At 46.8% G+C, this 12,132-nt stretch overlaps 1 protein-coding gene across 2 annotated transcripts; it reads left to right on the top strand.

The window, feature by feature from the left end:
* Positions 1 to 956: 956 nt before the first annotated feature.
* carhsp1 (calcium regulated heat stable protein 1) lies at positions 957 to 12,027 on the top strand. 2 transcript variants are annotated; one of them, XM_076983709.1, is made up of 5 exons: positions 957 to 1,152; positions 7,575 to 7,754; positions 9,409 to 9,634; positions 9,754 to 9,876; positions 11,402 to 12,027. In XM_076983709.1, the coding sequence occupies exons 3-5, from the start codon at positions 9,453 to 9,455 to the stop codon at positions 11,562 to 11,564; spliced, it is 468 nt and encodes a 155-aa protein (XP_076839824.1). In that variant the 5' UTR covers positions 957 to 1,152; positions 7,575 to 7,754; positions 9,409 to 9,452; the 3' UTR covers positions 11,565 to 12,027. The 2 variants fall into 2 exon arrangements, with proteins under 2 accessions (XP_076839824.1, XP_076839816.1); XM_076983701.1 differs by lacking the exon at positions 7,575 to 7,754 and having other exon boundaries at positions 958 to 1,152.
* Positions 12,028 to 12,132: the final 105 nt, after the last annotated feature.

Below are 12,132 nucleotides of genomic sequence, written 5' to 3'. Positions count from 1 at the left end.
CATGCCAGGTCCCTTAAATGAGGAATATGTTTATACCACTAGTAGTTATGATGCTTTCTGATATTTCAATTGAGAACCTTTTAAAATTAGACATGTAGCCAGTATATACATGTTCCTGCAGTCCCTCAATGTAAATTTAGAGTTCCATTTATCCACATTCTGAAAAGGGATGATGCCGTGGCCCTGATACTGTGGACCAATGGAAATACAGTGTGTAGATTTTGACTGCCACCCAGTATGTGCCGATGATGTTCCACCACTGAATTATTTTAGGGCTTTTTAAAATGTAAATTGAAGAGTGAATCTGTGTGATGGGTGTTGGTTAGCATTCTTATTCCTTTAATTCCTGAGTTGTCTTTGCTAGGTGATGGGTGGAGTGGAAATTGACTGCTGTCATGTCCTATTGAGAAGAAAGAATGCTTTTTATGTGGTTTTAAATGTTTTAAGGCTTTCTAGGTCTTAAAACAATCCGCTCCTGTCGTACATTTTGACTTGTGCAATAGCGCCCTCAACTGTTCAGTGAGATTTTATTGAAAAGGGTGAACGTGGAAAATATGTTTTTGTTTGTTTGTTTATTGTTTTTCACCCTTCTTTTTTGCCAGCCGAGCAATTGCAAACTTGGTCGGTGTATTTTTTCTTAAATGTGTTTACAACAGTTTTGTACACAGACTGATATCCTTCAACCCCTTAAATCCAGTCATAGATGCTTGAGTTGACTTCTAGGCATAAAAGAGAAAATAAAACTCTTAAAATCTCTGGTTTTGTTCTGTTTTTTAATTCTTTATTTTTATTTTTGCACGTGTGTCCTTGTGTGACTGACCGGCTGTTAGTTTTTTTAGATTTAGACTGCAAATACAAGAATACAGCTGCGAACTACACCGATGTAAATGAATATTTGAATATTTACGGTACTGGCGGTTTGATGACGTCACAATGAATGAAGCTGTTGGCCACGCCCATTTGGGCGCACTCGCTTCGCTCCTTGTGGACAAACAGCTTTAGTAGTGGCCTGCTGTTGCAAAAGGTTGGCGAAACTGTTTCACCGTACGGATTTTCTGCATATATAGACTAGAATATATAGACGTATATTTCACAACTTCGTTGTTTGGTAGTACAAGCCCACACTCTTCCCTCCAAGGAAGTTCGTTAAAGGTGAGTGATGCTTCGTCGCTTTGAAAACCTGTAACCAACAAAGTTTATTTCGTTATTGGAATACAAACTTGAGTTTTCGAGCGGGGGAAAAGACTGAAGCGGCGATTTAATTCGTTACAGCTTCGATCAATGTGCGTTTTTTAATTCGTTTAAGACCAATCCTTCTTTTAGTGTAGTCCCACTAGTCGAAGTGACGACCAAGGTGTATTTTTTTCGCAGTTAAATGCAGCTTTCTGTATTCAAATTTAACTCAAACACGGGCATAACATACGCTACTTTGTCATTTAAAAGACCATAAAAGATTCATTTCAAATGTTCAAAATTGCCACTATTGTAGGATTGTGTTTTTTTCTTCACATTAGAGGAGACATCAAAATGGCAAAAAATAAAAACCCAATTAATTTACTTCATATTCCACTAAATTCAGTTTCGATTTGAAAACGCGAGGCCAGGACGTTGCGAGAAAAGATGAAGGTTGTAAACACTAGAAGTGTAATTCGCTTGATTTCCCCAAGTGTTAGTCAGACAGGCTTAAACCCAAACGTAGACCCGAGCCTGATTCGTGCAGGTCGTGTAAGTTCGTGTAAGTCTAGAGAAACAGTTGCCTAATCATAACCATTTGTGTGGCGTGTATGTAGCACGTAAATCTGACATTTGAGCACATACGAAATAAAATGTTATACAATATTATTCTTTCTCTGGAATGAGATTTTAAAATAGGACACTGATATTGAATACAGATTGAGCTACGACGTGTTAAGCGCTGTTAACTGAGTTTCCTCGTTAAATCGTCTTTATCCTTTTCAAGTGGAGTTTCTTCAGTATTCTCGGCTGCCTTATTAGCAATGGACAGTGTGAGGAAGGTGTGTGTGACTTGCGTCTAAAGAGCTTTTGTTTCATTGTATTTTAACTTCATGTGATTGTTTTAGTCCGAGCTGTGCAGTCTCAAATGCAGGGTGCTTTTTAAAATTAAGACATAACTTCAAAGTTTCGTTCACTCCGTTGCTTTCATTTAGCATAAACTCTTTCCAGGTTTTCTCTAGGGTGATATTTGTTTTCTATTGCAAATGCACTAAAACTTTGACAGGAAAACTGAGGCAAATAAATGACGTGTTGAATTCATTGGCTTCCTTTTTGCTGACAGATCAAGTTAAAACTATGCTGCCTGAGTAACTTACCAGAAGGTAGTACCCCATACCTGTATGTCACATTGCCCACAGTCCACACTCTAACGCAGAGTATCTGCTCTTACTCTTGGTATGGTGAATATTTCTTTGAAACTGCACTGAACAAGTTCACGTTACATGTGTTCCTGATGTCATTGTCACTGCCCTCTTTTTTCTAGCATGCCCGCCCAATCAAATGTGAGGCTTTGTAAAATTCTGTTTTCAGATGAAATGTTATACTCCGTTACATATCCAGTCACAGAGCAGTATATCCCAATGCTACAAATGATGCCAAACCCAGGTTGATTTGACAGTGGTTAAAGCCTATGTGTGAGTTTAGAGATTCCCCATTACCCTAACAAAGCAAAGCAGAATACATTGAATTAGGTTAGGGGTCAACTTTGTAAACAGACAATTGTGTTTGACTGTTTACACACTGCTGCAGCCGACACAGCCCACCATTTGAGGAATAGACATTTGGAAAAATGGCCATGGCTTGGGTCAGTGTTAAATATTTTAGCGCTGGTATTCGGGTTTAGCCGAGTCCCCCATCAACTACATATGCAGAGGTTGCTGTCAACACAATCCTGTTTCTGCTGATGACTGCTACAAGGGTGAAAACATTCAAGTAGCAAATTAACATGCAGTGACAGGCAAATCAAAATATACATGGCAAGATGGCCATTGTTCCCAGGGATCCTGTAGTTTGACATTCTTGGAATAACAGCGACACGTGAGCGTGACATGTTCAAAGCCAGAAGAAAAACATTAATGTCTTTTTGACGCAGCATTACCAGTCTAGGGATCTGACCTGTAGTCTTGGAAGCTGAGCGCTTCAGAGCCTGTACTATACGTCTGGTCTGGTTTTCCTGCGGTTCTGGTTTGTCTTTCAGTGCCGGAGGGGCTTTGATCTGGGTCTGAGTGATTATGTCGCGGGCATGAGATTGTCACGATGCAGAATTCATAACAGCACAGATGTTATGCACCCAATATAGGGCTTAACCTGGATGTCGCTTCAATTCAGTATGCAACAGAGATTTATGTCGCACAACCCCACAATTACACCCGTCCTCACACATGTGTTTTCGTTTCCATTGTTTTCCGACTCCTAGCCCCGCGGACACGCACTGTATCGTCGCTCTGATGTACCTGACTCAACTCGTTAGCCACTTGCTTCCTCTGTACGTCAGACAGGTGTCTCCTCCACTGGGGAGGTGCTGGGTGTGGGGTTACTGTCATTCTAGTGTCCTCTTGTACACAAACTATAGTTCCACAGCTTTCTATTAAGGAAGGAGAAATTTTTTTGTCAGCCATCGTTTATTTGTGATACAAGCTTCATTTCTAGCGTTGTTGCATCATCTTTTATAATAATAATAGAATTAGGGGTGGGACGAGATTAAAAAAATTAATCGGAAGCTTTGTAATTAATTAATCGAAATTAATCGCATTTTAATCGCATTTCAGTATTTAACATGAGAAATATTAATTTAAGTTTGAATGATGAATGAATCAATGAACATAATCATAAACTTCAACATCTTGTTTATTTTTCCACCAGTCTACTACACAGACCAATATATGTGTAGTGTGCAGAAAACAGTTCAGAACATTGGAAATTCTGATCAAAAATGTTGTTTAATTTTGGGAGTTTTGTTCAGGATATTGGAAGAATTGAAGTAAATCAGATGATGTTTTTTAATAGCATTTTAGATGGTAGACTTTCTTTAATTTCCCAGGCTTCTGCCACAGGCATCTCCATAGTGCCTAGAAGTGGTCTTCTGCATGCTCAAAGCAAATGACTGGATCTTCATCATCTATAGATTCATCATCTATATGAGCTGTCACACCAAGATCATTCTTGTTGCTAACAGAGGTCCAGTGATCCCCAGTCAGAGCCACATTTGTGGCACTCTTCACAATAACCTGTTTTAATTCTTTCCTCATCATACAGCTGCTGGATTTTCTTCGACATTGTCTTTCTGGGGTGAGTTTCCCAAAACGTTCTTAGCGCCAAGTACTTCGTTACCTCATTCTTACGTACGAGGTTAAGAAGTACTTGGCGCTAAGAACGTTTTGGGAAACCCACCCCTGGACGGTAGTTCGTAACTTGCATCAGTTGACGCAATGTGCAGCGCTTCTTGTAGGGAGCGGACAACACAAATAATGTGACGCGTCATGTATAAACGCGTGCGGAGTCGCGCGCTACGGCCACTCGCGAAAGTTTAATCCAGTCTTAATGGTCCAATGAAGGTCATTTAAAAGCCAGGACGTTTCCTCACAGGATGTGAATTACGGACGTTTGGTCACCCTATCGTATTAGGAATACATTTAGCAGCTAAGTTATCATTACTGACCTGCGCGTTAAGCTGGGCGTACACTGTGCGATTTTTGGCCCATTTTCAGCCGATTTTTCACTCGTTTCGGCTCAATCGCGTGTCGTGCATCGTATAGTTTACACAGGTAAACGAGGAACGATTCACACCTCACGACCAACTCCCAATCAGAAATCGCAGCGTCGCAAGAATATCAAACATGTTTGAAATTCAAATCGCTCCTCGTGAGAGTATCGCACTGTTGAAGCAGCTCCACGAGCCGACTCTCCCTGCGATTTAGTCGTACAGTTTGAGCTGGAGCTGAGTACACGATTTAAAATATCATACAGTGTACGCCCAGCTTTAGCCGCAACATGTTTTGCGTTGAGGTGGTAATGAAGGGTGGAAGTGCTCCTGTGATAAGCGAACTCCTTCCTGCATAAAGTGTAAATAACACTATTTGTGTTTGTACTTCCTTCTGGAAGTTTCTTATATTTAAATTTCTCATCCACCAGCGTAGCCTCTTCAGTAATCTCCATCATGATCTTATTGTGCGTCCATATAATCTGTATGTCTGGAACTCGTGCACTGAGAAACATTCCGGTGCAAAAGTGTCTCGTCCGTTAAATGCGTTAAAATGCGTTAATTTTTTTAGTGCGTTAATTTTCCTGTAATTAATTAATCGAAATTAACGCGTTAAAGTCCCACCACTAAATATAATATTAATTAAATGAGAGCTGGGTCAATGAAGACTTTTTAAAAGGCAGCGTAAAACAATGGCTGCAAGGGTAGATGTGTTGTTAACGTGCATATCAACTGTCTTTTGTGACTGTGTGGGGTAAGGGGTGCTGCACGTCGATGTTGAAGCTCGCATCGATCATCGCATCTGTATTTCCATTTAAATAAAGTACTCCGGTGGAAGCAAGTGTTCTCTGAACATTATAACCGAACAGACATTTATATGATTGACATTTCATCAAATCTCCGAAACCACGCCACACACATCCAGTTAGCGTTATTAGAGTTTGTCCTGACCTTAAACTGAAATTCTTCAATCAATGTAGTGTTTGTATTGCAGTATTATTCTGTGCATGGCCCTTTGATCTTGATCTATTTTCGCTTGTGGAACGCACCAAACCTCAGCGCAGAGCTCAGCTGTGCCGCGTGGCCTTGAAGGAGGGCGTTCATTAACGAGGCATCAGTGACCCCCCCCCCAACACCAACCCCCCCACCCCCCAGTACCACCCGCTGTTGGGCCATCCGCTGCACCGAAGAGGAAGTGGCCGTGCGTGTCCAGATTAGGCACTTCCTGCGGTTGGTTGGGGGTGGATGGGTGGGGGGGGGGTTGCGTCTGCTCGATCATAAATCTCCCCATTGCCCTCCTGAAACTGCGGCTGGAGCACAGTGGTGTGATGCAAGAGATCCTTATGAAAGTCATGGGTCAAGTGTGTGTGTGTGTGTGTGTGTGTGTGGGAAGAATCCATTGTTGGTGCTAATAGAGCTTTATTCTAGATGGATGGTTGAGTGGAAATCATATATATATTTTTTGCTTTAATAAGACATTACAAAGCTACAAGAGGGGCTTGTGTGTTTAGCTGGTATCACGTTTGTTGAGAAAACAGTATTGAACCAGGCGGTATTTATGGGGAGCGTATCTCCATATCTCATGGGCAGATCTTTGCTGTTGTAGTAGAAGGAAGGGGCCTCTTCCCAGCATGCACTGTGAGAGCGGGGAAACATTCACACGGATCCGCCCGGCATGTGCGGTAACATAAGACGAGTCGAGAAGACCTCATGAGAGCACCTTTGCTAGGGAAGATCCAGCAGAACCCTTTATGAGTGGGTTTATGACCCAAATACATCAGTGTTTTATGTTTGTTCCAAAGGCTATTGCAGTGGATGGGGAGTGAACTTAATGTTCACCTTGTATCAGTGTTTGGCTGCACAAGGAGGCCAGTGATTCTTGTGTCAATGGCAGAAGCTTCCGGACACGCGTGTGGAACGTTGCCTTCAAGGTCGTACGTCGAGGCCGAAAAACAACAATGGTTTTATCAGGACACTGCATGCACTCCCTGCTTGTGCTGAACGGCTCCACCCAAGGGTGGAGAGACCACGGGGCATTTAAGGTTGTGTTCGGTGCTGGTGGGTGAACGGTGGCACTGGATAGTAAATATCTAACCCTGTCCACTTGTTCACAGCCCCTCGTGTTTGCTGCGTGTGGCTCTGGTTACCCGGTTGGCTGTTCCTCCGAGCGGGGCCCTCTCAGTTTAGCCCCGCCCAGATCTGCCTCACGTGATGGAGTGGACACGTACAATCAGGGCGTGGGGGCCAGCCGAAGACACCGTGACGTTTGGGCCCCTTTCCCCCATCAAGAGGATTAGCGGCCGCCTAAATGTCATCGGTGGGCTGTGAGTGGGCGTGGCGGGGGTGGGGTTTCTTGGCCTCGGCTCCTCCCCTCTCATTGTCGTGGTGTTCCCAGCTACTTTCTCTCGCTTTATTAACTACCACATTTTACACCCCTTTTCCTGCTGTAGTCCATGGGTTCTCACACACACACACACACACACACACACACACACACACACACACACACACACACACACACACACACACAGGCTGTCTGAGTGTCTGTACAGGTGCTGTCCACACCTGCCATCTGCCCTGCTGCCCGTTTGCCCTGCTGCCCTGCCCCCTGGGGCAAGATTGAACATAAACAGTACTGTACTACACTTATATTTCTGTAAAATTTACTTGAAATTGGAAAGAAACACAAACAGATGAACAATGGGTGCCCTAAAAATCTGTGCTTGATTGGTTGCTCCTGCATGTCCTTCAGCTGTGTTGTGTGTGTGTGTGTGTGTGTGTGTGTGTGTGTGTGTGTGTGTGTGTGTGTGTGTGTGTGTGTGTGTGTGTGTGTGTGTGTTAAATGTGTTTGTGCCTGTAGTCTGAAGGTGTGAGGCGAGTGGCAGTGTGACTGACTACTGTCCGCTCTGGAGAGGAAGACGAGGGAGGCGAAGCTATTTCCTGTTTTGATCTGTGCTGTCAGCGCTCTATACTTTGGAGTGCCCTCCTCTTGTTGAAACGGAAGATCAGGAAACGTTGTCTATACGTGTGGAGTTAGCGGGTGAGTCGTGGTCGAGCGTTTCGTGGTTGTAATCACTTTTTAAGTCCTTTGTTGTCGCTACCACGCAGGCATCAGGAAATGGGACCCGCGTTTCCTGCGTCAGCCGCCGTGCGCGGTAACCGGGGCAGGCGCTCTGGTGACGTGGATTACGTTGATCTAACACTCCCGTCGTGGTGGGCTCGGACTGTCCCGGCTGGCCGGTTCTTTAGCAGAATCCTCAGCTGTGTGGTCGGTGGGGGCAGGCAGTGGAAAATTCAGTCAGGGCTGTGGGTGACTTTACCTCAGGGGTCTAAACACGGATCACATGGGCCTTGGGTCTCTCTCCCTGCCCTGAAGATGCTGAAGGTGCATTCATGAAGCTTTTGAGATATATGACCCAGGTCATCATAATCTTGAAGTTTTAAATCTGACATCCCTTAACCTGCATGTGTTGTGTGTATGGGGGGGGGGGGGGGGGGGGGGGGGGGGGGGTCTGGGGGGGCAGACTGCCTTCATGGGTAGTTGCACCTCTGCTGACAACCCAGTGATAAGGAAGTGTGGGGGGGGGGGGGGGGGGGGTTAAGGCACAGCTCAGTATAGCTGGGAATCTGGGAGTAAGTGTGAAGATATCCTTAATCTCAGTGGGAGCTACAGGAATCCTGCTCATTTACCCAACGTTCTGAGTGCGGGAGCCTCTGTTGTGTTGGGGGTCAGGAGGGTGCAGCTCAAGTTTCATACTGTTTATTTGTCTTTGGTTATGCTGTTGAGCACATGAGGCTGAACACACACACACACACACACACACACCGTACAGTCTCACCGTATTGGGCAATATACATCCATCACCGCCTCACGCTGTGACTGTGCGCTGACGGAAAGCAGCGGTGACCCGTGAGACACTGATGCGTGTCACCTGGCCGCTGTGACCCAGGCCGTGTCCTGTTAAGTACCCGCCTCCATCAGACCTCCATCAGCCCTCCATCACCCCCCCCCCCTGCTGCGGCAGGGCCGGGGGGGTGGTAGTGTGGTGGGGGGACGATATTGGCGGGGGCCATGGGGGAGGTGGAGAGAGCTCGCATTACCACAAGAAACAAAACACAACGACAGATTCTGTTGTGTTTCCGCCTGCGATCCGAGACAGAAAAATCACAGCTGTGTTGCCGGGCCGAGCAGGCATGTCGTCTAACTGTTCATCGCTGTGTTCATCAATGACTCGAATCTACATTTTCCCTTAATAATTGATTTATCCTCATAACATAATAATAAACCTTTTAAATGTTTACAATAAGAAGTTGTTCACTGGATCAACAGCACTACTGTCTCTGACGCATCATGGACATCGTGGTCCATCTTCAGCTGGAGCAGGTGTCATGTAGCACCCTTTCTATTTATACTTCTCCTTCTCCGCGAGGTCCGCGGGCTCGGGTCCGGCCTTCGGCAGGGCGCCTCTCGCGCATCGATCGGTGTGAGGTTCTGCGGGAGCGCTGCGAATTTAGGGTGGAGCAAAAGCATCTGTGTTTCAGTGCTGGCTGGGGGGGGTGGGGTTGTCTCCATGATCACTGTACTGGGAGGTGGTGCTTTATATAGCGAATATCCCGTAGTGCGTATGGATACGCACACGTGCACGTGCGATGACGAGCATAACCCGCCGCCCTGACGTGTCCTCTGTCCCCAGTGTTCCGTGTCCAGCGGCTGTGCTGAAGGTGTCCCGCGGACAGCATGTCCTCCGAGACCTCGTCCCCCGCACGGGCGGCTCCCTCCACCCCCCCTCTGCCGTCGCCCGTCTCGCCCGGATCTCTGCGCCTCCCCCCGTGCCGGCAGAGAGACCGCTCGCCATCGCCCATGAGGGGCTACCTGATCCCCAGCCCGCTGCCCACCCGTAGGAACCGCACCGTCTCCGCGTGAGTACCCCCCCGCCCGGCCTGGCCTTTGTCGAAAGTTAGTAGCCTTGATGTAGTGTGACTGTAATTTCCCACGTGGGTGCGGAGGACTCCGTGACTTCTGTACCGTCTCCCTGCAGGTCGGCCCGGGCGTCGGAGGGCCCGGTTTTCAGAGGAGTGTGCAAGTGCTTTTCGCGATCCAAAGGCCACGGCTTCATCACGCCGTCGGACGGAGGGGCCGACATCTTCGTGCATATCTCGGAGTGAGTGAGCTGTAGCCAGGGTGGCGAACGCACACGCACAACACCTCGTCACCCACCCCCGTCGTCACCATAGACGTATTTAGACAGGCTCTGCTACGCTAACCCATCTGACATTCTGTCTCTGTGGCCTGTTTATTACTGGTGCGTTCCTAACCACAGGCCTCTACTCTAGGTCCGGTTTGTGTGCCAGAACGTTGCACCCGTGGTGCCAATGCTGCTGATGGCATGTTTGTTGATATTGTGGTGCTGGTTGAGTTGCATGAAGTTTGTTGGGATTTTTACACGTGGTGCTGTCCAGAACTGCACCGAAGGGTCTTCCAGAAATACCCAGCAGAACTGGGTTCTGTCCCGGTGAGGGTCTGACCGCGGACCAGTCGCCTAGTGTCTCTCTCTCTCTCTCTCTCTCTCTCTCTCTCTCTCTCTCTCTCTCTCTCTCTCTCTCTCTCTCTCTCTCTCTCTCTCTCTCTCTCTCTCTCTCAAACACGGGGACACACACACATGTGCGCACGGTTGTGTCAGCTTTGTGTCACAAGCGCAGCACGGCTTACTGGTAAATCACAGTGGTAGTGTGACCTGTGTGGCCATTAATCCTCTTTAACAGCAGCTTCTGATACTGGAGTGCTTGCCGTGCACAAGCTTTCTGGAATATGCTTTGAAAAAATCCTTGTGTGTGTGTGTGTGTGTGTGTGTGTTGATGTTTCTTGGGTGTTTCGAGGTGTGTGTAACGGCTGGAAAGCGTAGCCCAAGCAGAAGTGGTTGAGTTGCATGAACCGGATGCAGAGCTTTTTGTACAGGGACGCTGGCGTGTGTTTCTGCGAGGTGAACGTGGGCTGGTGAGCGGGCCTGGTGAGCGGGCCGCTCTAGGGCTCACGGCTCTGGAGCGAGACGAGTGGCGGCCCGCGTTGCGTCACACGCCCCGACGCAGACCCGCAGACTCCACAGCTTGGTCGATCGCGCGTCCTGAACGACATCCGTGTCTTGTATGGGCCGTTGTCCTTGGGACAGAGTGAAAAGCTGAGATGAGAACCCTGCCGTTTGTAACTCTTCCTCTTCCTCGTTCTGTCTCCCCGTGTGAGTGAGGAGAAGAGAAACGCTCTTTGTTATTTGTAGACTAATACTTCTACCTCCAAACCTGAGGGAGCCGTTAAGACCATACAGTAAACTTCACTCCTTTGCCAAAGTCTACAACAAATGTCTCTCCTCACACACCACACTGCCTCTTACACAAGCTCGGGCATTCAGACTGACTTTGCATTCATTATGAATAAAAATTCCCCCTTAAATTTCCTCTCCACCTCAAGCTGTTATCAGGTTCCAGGTCCACTCCTGTTCATCTTTTAAACAAATATTTATATTTTGATCATTTCTGTTTAAATCTTTCAGTATGTGTAGGTTTCAGTGTTGTGTGGGTTATGCTCTTCGCTGTGTTCTCTACTCCCGGTTGAAGCTTAATCCTGCACTAATACCACCATGTTTGTTTGTTTGTTTGTTTGTTTGTTTGTGGTGGGTGGGCGTATTCCTCCAGCATCGAGGGCGAGTACGTTCCTGTGGAAGGCGATGAGGTCAACTACAAGGTCTGCTCCATTCCTCCGAAGATGGAGAAGATCCAGGCGGTGGAGGTGACCATCACTCACCTGGCCCCCGGCACCAAGCACGAGACCTGGTCGGGGGCCGTGGTGAGCCCCTGAAGACTGGCGACCACACCTGGACGTCTGGCGTGGCGCTTCTGTTCTGGACGTGTTTTCTTTATTACCCTCTCCAGCTGGGAATGGAAAAACGCGATAACTGTGCAGATGTGTAGAAAGGAGAATGTGGGAATAGTGTGAACATTGTGTAAGACGTCGCATGCCTTCATAGTTTTTTTTTTTTTGGTCTGTGAACGCTTTAATTTCTTCTTTTTTTCGTATTCTCTTCCTAAACAGCCTTTGCTGTCAGCTGTCTTCACACTTGTAACCCGTTTCTCTCCTGCTAACAGCCAGTTGTGTGAAGGAGACGGATTATCTGCTAATAAAGCCTTAATCACATCTGTAGCGTTGGTGTTCTACAGAGTTGTCTTGCTGTAAGAATCTTGTAGCTCTTGTGTCCTGTTTCTCATCTTCTCTCATTTTCCATGATTATATCATTACACTATTAAACATCATTTAAAAGGGCTGCAGTAGTCAGTGTGGTAATGGACCCTGGGTGGAGAAGAACCTCCACCCCGTGCTGGGTGAGATCATTCTCAGTAGACCCGCCACAGTAACCTTTATGTGTAAA

This window comes from Brachyhypopomus gauderio, chromosome 2 (genome assembly GCF_052324685.1).
Source record: "Brachyhypopomus gauderio isolate BG-103 chromosome 2, BGAUD_0.2, whole genome shotgun sequence".
In the NCBI taxonomy this organism is placed as follows: Eukaryota; Metazoa; Chordata; class Actinopteri; order Gymnotiformes; family Hypopomidae; genus Brachyhypopomus; species Brachyhypopomus gauderio.
Note: the sequence above shows the minus strand (reverse complement) of the source record. Positions and strands in the feature narration are given on the sequence as shown.